We start from the raw sequence: 16,322 nt of genomic DNA on the forward strand, positions 1-16,322 counted from the left end.
AGTATATGTAGGGGCATTGCCAGCAGATGGAGGGACGTGATCGTTTCCTCTCTATTCGTCATTGGTGAGGCCTCATCTGGAGTACTGTGTCCAGTTTTGGGCCCCACACTACAAGAAGGATGTGGAAAAATTGGAAAGAGTGCAGCGGAGGGCAACAAAAATGATTAGGGGACTGGAACACATGACTTATGAGGAGAGGCTGAGGGAACTGGGATTGTTTAATCTGCGGAAGAGAAGAATGAGGCGGGATTTGATAGCTGCTTTCAACTACCTGAAAGGGGGTTCCAAAGAGGATGGATCTAGACTGTTCTCAGTGGTAGCTGATGACAGAACAAGGAGTAATGGTCTCAAGTTGCAGTGGTGGAGGTTTAGGTTGGATATTAGGAAAAACTTTTTCACTAGGAGGGTGGTGAAACACTGGAATGCGTTATTTAGGGAGGTGGTGGAATCTCCTTCCTTAGAGGTTTTTAAGGTCAGGCTTGACAAAGCCCTGGCTGGGATGATTTAATTGGGGATTGGTCCTGCTTTGAGCAGGGGGTTGGAGTAGATGATCTCCTGAGGTCCCTTCCAACCCTGATATTCTATGACTGAAATCTAATTCATAGATAAAAATGATGTAGAAAGTGAGGGGGAAACTCTTAGGAGTTACTAATCTGACCACAACCTCGGAATCTGCCTTCTGAATGTGGCATTTGCATATTTAGACTGAACATTCTTCATGACTCCACATTAAGGGGCACCTTTCTGGAACAGACCAGAATGAGCACTAGTTATCTAGTACTCTGTTCTAGATTAGTAGTGCATAAAGAAGACAAGCCTGTTTATGACTACAAGCACAAAAGGTTTTAAGAGGCAAATAAGTGAGATTAAAATTCAAATAGCTTTCATTCAGGAAAGTGAACACAAACATTAGAGAAATGTGCATTTCTGCAGTAAAATACCTGTCAACTTTTCAAAATTTTAGTAGCTGAATGTTCATAGCAAATTTATACTTGAAATTTTTGATATTTCTGATCATGAAGAATGAGGTGTATAACATCTGATTAAAGTAACTGAGATGAGAAAAAGGGTGACTTGAACAATAGACTTCTGTTATCCTCAAAATATGCTTTCATCGTTGGAAATAAAAGATCCTGATGTGCAGAATTTGGTGCTTGTGTAACATGGGCTATTCATTTAACAGTCCAAATTTAATTTTGAATATAATTCTGTTGGATAGTTAACCCACATCACATACACTTTGAAATTCTTTCAATCTTCATGATTTTAATCCATATTTGGTTTGTTTTATTAAGACAAGTGAAGTCTTATGTAAATGGTGTAAACTATTAATTTCATCTGAAAATTTACAGTCTATTTGTGGTGTTTATGATTAGAAGTCACTCCTACAGATGAGGTTTTTTTGAATATTGTTCCTGATTTTGTTTGCTTTGTGTTCAGATAAAGTCTCTTTTTCTGTTATAAAATGGGATTGAAACTGTCAGTGACTATGTAATTAAGGTGTGTGAACAGGCTGTAGTGGAATTGCCTGTGACCAACTTCCTCTAATGGATTCTAATGGCATTCATCTGTGTAGCTTTAGGGAGCTGAACTTAAGCTTATCATTTGACTTACAAAGTACACCATGACTTGTTGCACTTATGTCAAGTAGCAACCGTGTTTTTCTAACATGAATATGGAATTTCTAATATGGTCATTTTTTACTTCAGCTTCAACCATCAGTGTTGCCTTCCAGAAGTTAAATGACTACTTCTGGACCAGCAACCTGTTACATGATTGAGATCAATGGAAGCTAAGTTACCAACCCACAGTTGATATGTGGGACAATCAGCTCTCAAAAGTGGGAGGGAGTAGTGAGGATAAGATCAGGAAGAAATGGCAGGAAGGTGTGTATTTTCACATAGCTGACTTCTGTAAGAGCAGCTAACAAGTCATCTTTGGGCTATTGCATATATGCTTTTTCACCAACTTTGTAGGTTTCTTGTTGGACTGAATTTCTTACAAGAAACTACCCTTCACAAATTCACTTTCTCCATTTCTTAGTGTAGTCTAAGCCCTGGTCTACACTACAAACGTATGTCAATATAACTACGGTGCTCAGAGGTGTGGAGAATCCCTCCATCCGACCACCTCAGATTCTGCTCCATCCGACCACCCCCTTGCTCTTGTTTGGCCCACCCTCCCCCCATTTCCGACCCCTGTCTTTATAGTGTAGATGCTTTCTTCTTCTCTGCCATGCTAACTAGGTGTCAGGAACATTGAGAGTACAAGAGAGACTGTCTACGTTCTCTCATCTCCAGTGCCTGACACCAGCGTTTCCCTGACTGCCAAGTGGATCAGTTCCAGAGATAGTTCTGCTCCACCTCAAGATGGAGCATGCTTAGTTTCTTTCTGTGGGCAGTGCATGTATAGTCTTGGCAGCATGTAGGAGCTCTGTGAGGCATAAGCCTGCGCAGTACATATAGAATATTTGGAGAATTTAGCTGCCAAACTTTAGCAAGTCTCTGAGCATGTGTGAATGGATATGTTTTCAGAGGCTTGTAACTTAGCCAAATTTAGGCCATTTTTCATACACAGCAGAAGGCGCTTCTCTGAGGGTGGGATGGTGTGATTGCCAAATTTCAAATCCTTGCTCTAAAGCATGGAGACACTTGAATTTTTCAGTGAAACTAAAGTTTTACCATGAGAAAAATGTATTTTCCCTTGTCTTGGTTTTGGAAGCAGCTGAACCATTTTAGGTGAAACTTGCAAAAAATAATTCTGCCTGCAGCAGACGCATAACATGAAAAGTTTCAGCCCAGATGATAAAGTTCTGGACAAGTTGCAAGCAAAGTGAAAATAGGGTCATATAATTGGAAGCGTTGGGCAACCTTAACCATAGGTGGCGCACCAGCTCTGCCTGTAATATCTTAGTTTGTGTTTATACCTTAGGCCAGGGTTCTCAAAGTCCCGGGCCACAGATGGCCTGGGACTTTGAACCTCCCCACTGTGGCCCGCGGAGAGAGATGCATGCAGCCACACTGCTAGCAGTGTCTGCTGCAGGTGCTGCCCTCTTCTTCCTCTTATTGGCTGAGGGAGAGGGACAGAGATACCATCAGTAGTTGCTGGGCAGAGGTAGCCATGGAGGCAGCATCATTAGTTGCCGGGCAGAGGCAGCCATGGAGGCAGCATCACTTTTTTTCCCACAATGAGAATAAACAAGTCAAAATACTGAACACAACTATCTGATGCACACCTTGCTGCAGTCCTGAAGGTTTCAAGTGCTCAGTCACTGAGGCCAAACATCAACAAACGGACAACTGAAGCGTTGCCAGATGTCTGGCAAACACTGAAAACTCTCTGGCAGGCAAAGAATTGTATAAAGTTGTCTGACAGTTTTATTATTTCTAAAGTTCGAAATAAAAACACAATATAAACATTTTGTTTTCTGAACACCATCTTCAGTGACATTATTGGCCCGCTGGGAGGATTTGAGGGCTGGCATTGGCCCTAAGGTAAATTGAGTTTGCGACCCCTGCCTTAGGCCATGAAATAATAATCTTTAGCCTTTTAACTATCCAGCTCCCTTCAATTTTACTTGTAGGAATGTAATCAGCTGCATGCAAATAACGTAGAATATTTAATCAGCAGTTAATTAAGTCATGGTTTACTCACTTATAGACAGTCATATTTTCATAGAGGTTTAATGTGGGACTGTATTTGCCATTATTGTATTCCCATATATGTTTTGAGTTGGTGAATTCCTCTGAACTGATATCTGCAAAGAATTTAGTAACCAGTGTCTCCTAGCTGAATAGATGTCTTACACTGACTTAGGGAGTTGATAGTATTTATCTAGCACTAATGTTGTCACTTTTAAAATATTGTATCTGGTTGAGTCCAACGGCAGAAAGAGATTAAATTTCATTTTTTATAAAGTTGAGGGGATTGACTTATAAAGACCAAAAAAATCCACTAAGGGTGTGTAGTTAGACAAAGCTGGCGTATGAAGAGAGATCACTGACTAACCTGAATTCTGTAAAAGTGATAATCCAAACATTGGGTAACTCGGTAGTGATAATGCTATGCCTTTCATCACCGTGTGTGTGTTTTCTGGGCTGGTTGTCCCACTCATCCTTGGGATTGCCCCATTTAGAAACTCATGTCGCAGAAAACCACGAGCATAATTACTAATAAATTAAAATAAATGTAGAAAGCCTTAATGAATAAAAAATGGGACACATTTATATTTCATATATATCCTTCATAGATGAAAATATTTTTATGCAGTTAGTAAAGCTTTGTATAAACTAAATAAATGCACAAAATCAGCAAAGAATTAGTCTTAAAGAAAAGACAATATTTGAATTACATGTATTCAGGTCTCTGCACACTTGTTCTTGTAGTGTTTGAGGAATATACTCAAAGAATAAAGTTCTCCGTTCAGCCCTGACCATTCTCATTACCCCCATCCACCCACTACAACTATCCTTAGTTTCCTCCTATGAGCAAAAGTTCACCATCCCAGAATGGGTTGCTGGATAACTTGTGTAACAGGATATCCTGTACCATCCATTCCGTTAGGCCCATGGACCCAAAAAGGCTGAGATTCATTGTCCAGGCTTTTCTTCCATACCAAAGATCAAGTGTCTGGGTTAGGTGAAGGTTCTCATATGCAGACGAGGTGAAACAGTATTAAAGCTAGATTGCAAGGGGTCAAGGAAGTTTGGTTTCAAGATGAGTTTGTAAGATTCTTGATCTCGAAAGATGGCATTTTGAGGAGGCGTGTCACAGCTGCTTGAGGAAAGCTGGCATGCTACGTTTCCATGGGAAGTAATAGTTTCTACCAAAGTACCAAATGCCTCTCAGCTGAGGGCACAGGTCTAAATTTACAGGTGGTAAACTGAGTGAATTGTAGTCCATGTAATGACTATTTCCTATGAAGGAAGTAGTCGGCTTTTGTCAGTGGTATACTGTTAGTTCTTAGCTGTTTCATGCCAAAGAAACCTGAATACAGGTAGCTAATAATCTGGCAGGTTTTTTTTCCGTAATTTGCCACTTAGTCTATGAATCACACTAGCAACTTCAGAAATACTCTCCATTCTTGATGCGCTTTCCTTTATGTTCATCTGTGCTATAGGAAGTCTAACCTTCTATGGGGTGGTTGGAGGATTTATGTGGGCAGTATCATTTAATTTTAGTAACATGTTTACATAGTCACAGTTCTGCTCCCTTACTCAAGTCAGTTCCATTTGTGGATTCAGAGTTGTTTCTGCTTACTTTAGGGCATATCTGCATGGATACTTACTGTGTGGCAAACTAGGATGATCTGCAGTGCTCCAGTGTTGTGAGCACTGTCTGTCTGTGTGGGCCTTGCTGCTGCACACAAGAAATTACCTCGTGTGCATTGATTTACTGCAGTCACTACAGAACTTCTAGCGCACAACAGCAAGGTGAATACACGGGAAATTAGTGTGCCACACTGGAGTACTGTAGATTTACACCTTAGTTTGCCAAACAGTAAATGTTCATGTAGACGTGCCCTTAGTGACAAAAATAAGCTCCTTATTCCTAGTAGTCCTGTAGAGTCAACACAGTTAAGGCCGCTAACTGGACAGTCTCTTCCATCTTGCACTCTGTAAACAGAATTCTCCACTAAGTTAGTTAGTTATGTTTCTGCACCCTATTAAAGACAGAGTGGTTGCACAAGTGTTACAGGGGATGTAAGTTGATATCTGATGACATGCGAGAGAGACCCTAGTCTAGGAGCCCTGCTTGCATTTGCTTTTGAGTAGATGCAGCCACGTATTCCTTGTAGATGTGCATGCACCCAGCTCATTGAAGACCGAATTTTGCCTGGCAGCACTCTTGCCCTGTGGCCCTAGTCCCTACCTTGGCTATATAGGGTGGTGCCCACCCTGAGTGCCCCCTCAGTTTCTTCCCACTGCTGAAGCATAATCCTAGATAATGTATTAATTATATTGATTACTTAAGAATTCCCAGTTACCACTTTGAGGATTGACAGGTTCTTGCCCCAAGATCAGGCCCAGTAATTATTATTTAAATTATTATATAGTTGGGAACTCTGATGTGCACAGTTGCAACACTTACAATATAGGAACCCTTTTATATTTACAAATATAGTTTATTAATACATTCAAAAAAGATTCAGGTGGCAAGAGACTTATGGCACTGAGGCCCTTGTCTGATCAGTCACCTTCAGAACTAGCAAGTGATGCCACTCCATTTTCAGAGTCTGTCTTTGTTCAAGAAGAAGAATCATCATCCTCCCTCCTCTGGTGCATTGAGGAAGAGGTCCCATAAGACTAATCAGGGTCTCTTGAGGACTCAGAAGATGAGGGAGAGTCTTCTTAAGAGGAGTGCTGATGGCACCATACTCCCTCCAGCACTCAGGATGGAGCAGGTCCATCTAACTGCTTCCCAGTACTGTTGGAAAATCAGCGAAAATACTGTCAACTGCAGTTCTGGCTATGAGGTGTCCTTTGAGTCCATACCAATGATGTCAGTTCCAGCACTGATTGTCTCCATGCTGATGGCATATCAGGTGGCTTCAGACCTGCTTTGCTTCTCAGTCCCTGATTCTCTGCTAGTTCAGGAGTTTTCTGGTACCATTGTTTCTACTGCTTCTTTCATTGTGCTGTTGGCACCTTCTGGCCATGTTGCAGAGGTGCTGGGTTCGTCGGCACTGCAACTCACTCTGTCCATGGTGGAACTGAGGCAGACACTGGATCCAGCAGCGAAGGCCGCCTTGATGGTGGTGTGCTCTTTGTCACAGTTATTGCCTGGTCAGCAGATCCCATTGTCGAGCTTGGTACCATCCTTGGCCTCAGTGGTGGTGCTTCCTCCAGACCAGATGAGAATGTGTCTTGCTCAATACCATAGGTGTCAATTCCCTATTCTTCTTTGGCACTGATGCCTAGCCTGTGTTGGGCTTTGGATGAATCAGAGCACTTGTTCAACCTGTTGGGGCTGGCTCCCCCTTTGTCACTGGAGAAACTCTGGGATTCCTTGAGATCCAGGTTGGGGTTGTCCACCTTTTAATTGTCACCTAATAGGCACCAGAGACCATCCTCGGATCAGCATCGATCTCAGTCAGGACAGAGGTGCTTGGCCTGGTGCCTGCTGGCCACCAATGGTAAATCTATTTGCCCAGTGCCTTCTTGGAATCTTTAGGATGCTTCTTGGTCTTTCAGGTCCGATTCACTGATGCATTCTAGAGTGAGATCCCCTGTGCAATTGGTGACTCCAATTCCCTGAACTAACACAGCTATAAGCAACCACCGAGCCTGTGCCCTTAGGCCTCCACAGTAATCCAGACTGGATCCTCAGATTAAAGAACAGGATCCATTGTTGGCGTAGCTAACTGCTTCTTTGTTCTCTCCAGACAGCTCTACAGTGCTGGCCTCCTCAATGCCCATGTACTTCAAGGCACATCAAGGTCTCCTTAGGTGTATGACCACTTTCTTAGGCATCCAGGCTGAATTTCTTCAGGAGAACATGTATAAGCTGCTGTATATTCTCCAACTATCTGCTCAAGGGCCAGTAGCCCTCCCAATAAATGAGGCTCTCTTGAAGCCTACAAAGGAATACTTCCACTTTGTTGCCTCCCATGATGAAGCATGCAGAGAAGAGGTACTTAGTTTCCATACTGGATTTTGAGTGTTTCTACTTCCACTCTGCCCCTAAGTCTCTTGTGGTAACTGCTGCTAATGAGAGGGCACAACAGGGAAGGTAGACATCTGTCTAAGGACAAAGAGCCCAAAAGGATGGACTTGATGGGGAGGAAGGACTTATACTTCCTCTTTCCTGCAGATGCACATCACTGACAAGTCGGTATTGCTCTCCAAATACAATTTTATTTGGATGCCCACATCTAAGTTTGCAGACACATTGCCAGAAGCCTCCAGGGACCAGTTTGTCATTCATTGCAGAAGCCTGTATGGTACCAAGACTTTTAGTGTCCGCTCTAGATGCGGCAGATGCCTCAGCCAGAATTATGGCATCAGCTGTGACTATGAAGAGGGCCTCATAGCTACAGAATTAGGGCATTGTGTCTGATGTGCAGCAGATCACTGATGACTTACCTGTTGATGGTAGGTTTTGGTTTCTAAGAAGATTGATGAGACGTGCAACCTTTTTAAGAATTCCTGAGCTAGTTTGCATTCTTTGGGAGTTTATACTTCAGCTGTACAAAGACATCACTTCAGTGGTCAGCAGCAATACTGCTTGCAGTGTTTCTTTGGGCAGGTCTGCTTTCCTGTAAGGCAGTGGGACTACACCCGGAGGGGGCATAGATCCCAGAGTCGAAGGCCCTCTGATTCTGGTTTTAGCCAGCTGGCCCATCCTCCCCTGGCATCCAGCAAGTGCTCATTTTGACTTGTTTGTCCAGTGTTACTGAGGGAAAATCCAGAAAAGAAGTTCTTTCTCATGTTCTGTTCATGCTATGCTTACTCAATCGTCTAGATCGTCCGAAACAGCAGAAAATCATCTTTGGTCCCAACTCAAAGAATTGAGTTTGAGGGCCCTGATAGACTCTACAAAGTTGAGTGGTTTTTGTCAACCAACTGATTCCATATGATCCGCCACCTATGTCTGGAGCTGCAGTCTCAACCCTCAACCACAGCCCAAGTATTCCTGAGGTTGCTAGGCCCTAAAGCTAGATGCTCATCAAAGTCTGAGGTTTTGTTTCTTTTGATTCTGTGGGATGAAAATCTTGCTATCCAAAAATATCAGTTCTTCAGTGCTTTTAATTACTAAACTACATTCTGGGTATATTTAGTCATTATTATGTGAATGTCCTTAAATTTTGATAATATAAACAATACATATAGACTTATGTATTTAGAGCATATTTGGTGGTCTTTTCATCTACTCTGGGTATTCTATTTTACAACATTTTTATTGTTGGATGTTTTGGTCAATGTTCTCATATGGGTTAGTTTACATGTCCTTTTGAGTAATCTTTGCCCAGCAGGAGCAGCCCAAATATCACTGTCAACTTGAAGCAGAATAATGTATGTCCATACGTAAGCTTAAACTGAAAAACTTGACTTGGAATGCTAATATCTTTGCAGTGTACTTTGGTTTTTTAAACTAAACCACTGATAGAGATAGTTGTTGTATGCCTCATGAATGCGTGGCTGCTGCATTTGTTACTAATAACTCAGATATGGTAAAAATTGCAAAAACATCTTTTTAGTGATTTGTACTGACACTTGCATCTAATGCACATCCAGCTAGATTAATTTAGGTGCAAGTGAGACCTTGCTACTGCTAATGAGTTAAGTTTTTACTGTGAAATTTCATGGAATTCCTGACTTGTGCTGTCTAAAAGGTTTTTCACATAAATTAGTTATAAAATGAAAGACAATTGTAGGTAAAATTGCCACAGAGGAGGTGGAGAAAACCACTTAGTTTTTCCATGGATGATTGATAACCAGATATTGCTAACATAGAGACACATCTCATCTCTCTACTTAGTGTGTACCTGTCAATCCTGTTTCTCTTAACTATGTGTTAGAATGGTGCAGAAAATCAAATCTCTTTATGTGGAATTTTTAAAAGAAATGATCAGCTAATACTTTTTTTTTTTTGTGTTAGGTCCAAGATGGGCTTCTTGGAACACTGGTGTATTTATTTGCATCAGATGTGCTGGAATACATCGAAATCTTGGGGTTCATATATCAAGGGTAAAGTCTGTCAATTTAGACCAATGGACACCAGAACAAATACAGGTAAAAGGTCTCTTGTAAATCAGATTTTTGAACTGGAAGGACAGCTATAAAAAGCCACGTTGTTAGGCCCTGAGAGAGGGGCCCATATACATGCTTGCCTGGTACTTGGGAACAAAATAACAAGAGTTTTTTTTCTTTTTCTTTACAATCCCACAGAAAACTCAGTATAGATACTTTACTTGAAACTTGGGTAACTGTGTGCAGCTACTCAAGATGGATTGATCTACAAATCACCAATTTAAATCATGATTTAAATAAGCAACCCAGGAACCTTGATTTAAATAATCAATTCTAATCTTGTTTTCATTAGTTTTTGAGTTATTTTCCCAAAACTGGTTGATTCTCATTGGTTCTTAATTTCTATATTTTTGTTAAAAACGGGAATGCTATACTAGATTTTTTTTAAAACTTGTGATTCGTTAAGCTGTATTTGGAAGGAAATTGGAATTCAATTAAATGAAGTTAAACAACCTTGATACAAAAATTTATTTTCCTCCCATTCATCTTGTCAAGGTTCCTATACAAGTACTCTCACCTCAGTTGTTGTAGTGGGTTTGTGATGCTAATCTAAAAATGTCCCATCTTCATGTTGACATTCAGTGCTACTTTGGATTGTGCATAACATCTGTCTATCAATATTGTTCAGGAGTTTTGGGAACTGGAGGAGGTATTTGTTTTAAACTCCATAATATGCAACTCTTTGTACTTCAATTATTCATTTGATGTTTAGCTACGTTATAAATGAATGAGAATAGTACATTCAGTTGTATATTGTCAATCGTAAAGGTGCAAAAATATTGTAAAGTTCTAGGTTTTGTTTTTTACTTGTTTATCCACTTTTAAACGTTGGCAACTTGACTCATTTTATTACTTCTTTAATACCAAAAATGACAGTCACATCATGGACTGCAGAATTAAATGTTAGCATCTAAAAGTTGGTGGAGTATTTGAAACTGAGCAATGTTGTCCCTCTTTTGTCAGTATGGGACTTCAGAGTCTCACAAAATAGAAAAGGGGAGGCAGAGGAATCTTAATGATTAAAGATAGGTTTTAATAATTTAGACTCAATTTTTGATAAATCCTAAACGAGCCTTTGAAATATATAGATTAAATGAAATAAACCGTTGAGTTCAAATATTGATAATGGTTAGTGTGTCTTCTGATACAGTACTGCTGAATTTGTGACTTTTTTATCAGAAGCATTTTGAAACTTGAAGATAGCACGATTAGATTTATTTCTGTTTTATTCAGCCTATGCTAACTAGTAGGATTTTTTAAAAATTTCTTTATTCAAAGAAAAATTTAACTAATATATCATCTAAAGTAAATATATATGAGAACTCTCACCTGACAAGTTGCAATCTTGCATATGGTAGCTAAATTTCTTCCATATATATACCTTGTGCTCCACAACTGAATATTCATTGATTTATTATTAGAGGGATTTATTATCAGAAACCGATTTGAGAAAGAACCAGTCCCAATTAAAACATTGTGAGCCACAGTAGATTATCTACAGCTGAGTGATTAATAAAATTTCCTAAATTGGCAAAACACTCCAGAAGTTGCTGTTCTCTTCAAACATTCTGCATTTCATATCAAAGTACCATCCTTCTGGTAAACCGTTCTTTTTAAAGAAATGTTAATTGATTATGATGGTCTGTTATACCTGTTATAAAGAATGAATTGTAGTTTGGGTCTGAATATCCTTTTTAATGCTATAAATAGCAAATTTTAAAAGACATGGGTCAAGGTTAGAAGGTTTGAATTTAAACCTGCCAGTGCTCATGGTTTTTATTTTATGGTTACACTGTAATATGCTCTCCTTTTGTGTGTGCCTGTTGGGAGCAGAAATAAAATGTTCAAAGATACTTGAAAAAACTGCAGGTTCCCTTATCAGCATGTAGGCAGAAGAGCAAGCATAATTTGCATATACATCGGACCCTTGCTAGAGCGCGCATCGCTATAGCGCAGATTCGCATATAGCTCAGTCGGGCCATGGATCCCAATTTAAATTGGGACCATGGTAACGCGTCCCCCCCATAATGCGGTCCCCACATGGATCCAGAACCCCGTGTTCTAGCGAGGGTCCAGTGTACCTGTGACTGGGAGGAAGTTCAGTTGGATTTGTTGTAAGGTGTTCCAGTAAAATATTTTAAAAATTGTATATTGTTTGTACAATATGTACCACAACGGGGTCCTCATGTATGACATATGCTCCTAGGTGCTAATGCAGTATTGAAGTATGTATAATAACACAGCAGCAATAACAGGATGTTAAAAATTTGTTTCTAAAATTATATAATTTTGTGTCGTTGGCATTAACAGCATGCTAAATTTAATTAAAACTGTTGCTTAGTAGCTTTGTTACTGTGTTTAAATTAGCTGCAAAAGCAATCCTGATGGCATGGATGACCCTAGCAGGACCACAATGGCTTTCTTGTATCAATGTGAGCAGAGTAAACCTTATAGTGGAGCACATTTCAGTAAGAGCAATGCAGAACTTAGGCCCATTTGAAAAGAAATGGGAAAGAATGTTACTTCAAAATAAATGAGTCTTACCTCCTAGCATATCTTTGTGTGTATTTGAAATCCTATAGTTATAGTGCCACCCTCACCTAAATCTAGATTTTATTGGAAAAATATTGTGCTTACATATTTTTGTCCTATTTTTAATAATAAAAAATTGAAGGGAGGAAACCTGAATATTTCATGCTGTTATAAAACTTTGATTTTTAAAATAAGTCATCTTCAAATTCAGTCCATTTCAAAATAGGAGTTCAGCTTAAGGAATTTCTGAATTCCCACTGCCAGCTCCAGTTTTATAATCACATTTTTCTATTCTTTTAAAATATTTCTCTCCCATTGTGCTGTGTGACAAACTTAGGCAAATTGGGAGCTGAAAATACAGGGAATATTAAAATTGCAGTCAAATATATGAAATAAAGAAACTGAGAGACAGTTCAAGTGGCTTCTGTGCATTTCTGATGGTGGAACGCTTCCTAGCAATGCCTTTGGAATGCTTTCATGCCCCCTCCTGTCCCATCTCTCACTGTTTCTGAACAGTCTGAGGATGAGGCTATAAAACAGGCCGTGGCACTCTGGCCATCTCAGTTCCTTACAACCGTGGTTAAAGACAGCCTGGAACTTCTCCACATCTGACCATATCCACTTCTTCAGTCAGCAGTACCTTTAGCTAGTTCATAGTTTGGTCCTTTATTTTATTATTCAAAATAATACTTTTTTTTTTTAAGCTAAGGACTCTTGTAGATTCCTCATCTTGGTGCAATCTCACAGATCATGTGGCAGATCTAAAAGGAAAGTGGCTAGGATTTAAGGGTCTTTTCCTGCTGTCTTTCGTGCCTCCAACACCGATATGATGTGCATAGTATACATAGGAGAAGGACATTCTGTCTTTCCTGGTGCACAATATGTAGCACCCTTACTCCCCAAGCCTATAAAAAGTGTTAAAACGAGACCCAAGTGCTTCTGCTGCAGCATTCCCTAGTGACCAAACCCTCTGGTGCTGACCAGTCAATTTCTGTGATTTAAAGATAGGCCTGCATCTGACCCATTCTCTTTGGGAACTAAGCAGTGGCAGGTTAAGGTTCTGCTAAAGGTTCAGTCATAGAGTCCAGGGAGACTGGTAAAACCTGTTGTATTGAAGGATCGCAAGTCATCAGATGGTAGTTTCAGTACAAGTATTGGCCTCTGTTATCTGTCAAGCCCACTTGGATCAGACTCTCCCAGTTCTGGGGCAGGTGGTGTGTGGTGTGGCTTTGGTTAGTAGTGTTAAGCAGCATTGGGAGTCCTTTTTGGAATTGACCCCAAGGAATCTGATATAGTCCTAGGTTTTGGTTTAGGATTCAAAGTTCGGGGCTCATGATAAATCCCTTGAGGCCGGTCGTATCCTGAGTATAATGAATTTCACGGTTCCAAAAGTCTTTTCCAGGGCCAAGCAGCTGCCAGTGTAGTGGTTAATAGTTGTAGCTCTGTGTGATGGTGTATAAAGCCCATGCTGGCCAGGAGGGGGTTAAGAAGATTGAGGAGTCCGGTGGCACCTTAAAGACTAACACATTGCCACCGGACTTCTTGTTGTTTTTTGTGAATACAGGCTAACACGGCTACCCCTCTGATACTTGACACCAGGCAAGGAGGTTAAGGAGCAGCTCTGGGCTAGGACTCACCCCTCTGCCCTTGCCGAGCATGCTTGGGTGTGAGGCAGGGTTTAAAAGCTAGCCAGGCAGCTCAGTCAGGGGGTGGCAAGCCAGGGAGGAGGACCATCCCTGGGAGCTTCATGGGAGGACCAGAGCTGAATCTGCACTGAGCTGGGGAGCAAAGGAGCCGCAGCACCCAGCGACTGAGACTGGAAGCCCAGAAGGTGACATTTCCCCATGGCCGACTGGGGTATGGACTGAGGGTGGAGTGACCCAGGGAAGCTGACTTGAGGCTGACATCAGACGGAGATGGGTGAGCAGCCAAAACAGCCTCCCAGGGCCCTGGGTCGGAATCTGATGGAGTGGGAGTGCCTGTGTTCTCCTCTCCCCTTCCCTCACATCGTATCCACTTGGCCAGGTTGCTGCCCTGAGGGTGTGACTGCTGCTGCAGGCATTAACCGCTAGACAGGAGACCCTTCCCCCCCGATCATGCTCAGATACATGGCTCAGATCCTCAAGGAACCTCAGATCCAGAAGACAGTCTTATTGCAAGAATCCATGAAGGGGATAAAATAAAGAGCAACATACACCCTTGTTCCTGTTTCCCCTCCGGGGGGGAAAAAAAGCTGTGGAATATTTTCAGATGTCCTCAGAACTGTCCCTTCCCCATACCAAAACTATGGGTTCATTGGACACATCTTTTCCCCTTCTCAGTTCTAAGGTTCCTTCGATCTCTAGTTTCACTGCTTCCAATTGCATCAGAAGTGAGATTGGGTCCAGTGTTGAGTCAGATAGGTATAGAGAGGTTACATTTCTACCCCTATTCTATTTCACTGACAAGACATGATAGAAAACCTGATTCTAATTACTGATGAGACTTGCCGTTTCTTCTTAGGGATGAATGGTTCTACTGACCATCACCTAGATACTATGAAAATATATATAATATAGTGTGTGTTCATTTTGAAAAAAGCAGACAAGCTGTACCAACTACCATCTGACGGGTTCTTGCTGTTTCACACTTACCCTGCTGCCACCTCACTGACAGTGGTTGCAGCTGTCTGATCCGGGTATGTTGTGCCATCTCTGACAAGGAAGGTAGAAAACTAGATATTTTGGGAAGCACGATCTTCTCCTCGTCCAGTCGTGGCATCAGGCCATCGAACTCCCAAGCTGTGATACCTCATTATCAGTCCTGTCTTTGGAAGAAGATGGCTCTTTCTGCTTAAGAACCTTGCTGGAGATCAAAGAAATCTAGCAAAGATATTAATTACAGAAGAACAATTTGTCGCCACACAGTTATTGAGACACTTTCCATATGTCAGACTTTGCTGCCAGGGCGGTGGTGTCTGTCATACCATAAGGAGATGTGCATGGCTGAGATCTCAAGGTGTATTCCCTGAAACTGGGGTGGGTAGAAGATGGTTTGTGCTGAATAAACCATGTCCTCAAAGATGAAGGATACAAAGTTACTGTCCAGATCAGTCGGTATTTATCATTCTCCAAGAAGGCGGTTTGGCGCTCCTGTCTCAATAAGCACAGGCAGCAGAATCCTCCTTCATCTTTGTCCTCCTATCTTAGCAGCAGCAATAGCAGCTTCCTTGATAGCAACAACAAACAAGAAAAAGCTACAAGCCTCATCCCAAGAGCAGGCACACTACTTCATGCTCTTCTGTACCAGGCCTTAGATAGTAAGTGTGACATGAGGAGTGAGAGCTACAGCTCAGTCCCCAATCAACTCTCCAACTTTCCTCCTTCCAGTCCACCTTTGGGAGTTTCACTCTTCTACTATTTCCATTACTGGAATAGCATTATCAGAGAGAAGTGGATCCTTGAGAAAGTGCAGGAAGTCTGTTCAACCTCATTCTTCCTCCTAAGGATCCCTCTCACAAGCACCTACTACAGACAGAAGTTCTACCTCTTTTGGAAGCTCGGGCTATCAAGGAGGTACCAAAAGAGTTCAGAGCAAAAGGGTATTTGCTCAAAGTAGTTTCTGATCCCAAAGATGGATAGTGAGATGTGATCATCTTAGAGCTCAGAAAACTCAGTTTGTTTATCAAAGTTCAGTTTCCTTGTGGTGACAGTTGGGTCAGTAATTTCTTCCTGATCTACCCAAGATTGATTTGTAGCTCTCGATCTCAAGGATGCATATTTCCTTACATTGATCATACCTTCATATTGTGAATATCTCCATTTCATGGCTTTAAAAAAAGAGTACAGGGTCCCCATTGACCTTTCTGCTGCCCCTTGGCTATTTACAAATTGCCTCTTTGTCATGACAGCATGCTTAAGACTGCAAGGTATTACTATATACTCCTATTTGAATTAATGTCTAATAAAAGCTTCATCTCAAAAGTCTCTGACCATCAATCTGGACTGTGTGTGTTGGAGAAACTGGGTATCTGAATAAATTGGAAGAAATCACATCTTC

At 41.2% G+C, this 16,322-nt stretch overlaps 1 protein-coding gene across 3 annotated transcripts in view; it reads left to right on the top strand.

Moving 5' to 3' along the window:
- The window catches only part of SMAP1 (small ArfGAP 1), a 221,387-nt gene that overhangs the window by 17,791 nt on the left and 187,274 nt on the right, over nucleotides 1-16,322 (top strand). For all 3 annotated transcript variants that reach the window (XM_073336382.1, XM_073336380.1, XM_073336383.1), the window contains exon 2: nucleotides 9,601-9,734. In XM_073336382.1, the coding sequence (XP_073192483.1) occupies nucleotides 9,601-9,734 (134 nt within the window). The remainder of the gene's footprint in view (nucleotides 1-9,600; nucleotides 9,735-16,322) is intronic.

Source organism: Lepidochelys kempii, chromosome 3 (assembly GCF_965140265.1).
Source record: "Lepidochelys kempii isolate rLepKem1 chromosome 3, rLepKem1.hap2, whole genome shotgun sequence".
Lineage (NCBI taxonomy): Eukaryota > Metazoa > Chordata > Testudines > Cheloniidae > Lepidochelys > Lepidochelys kempii.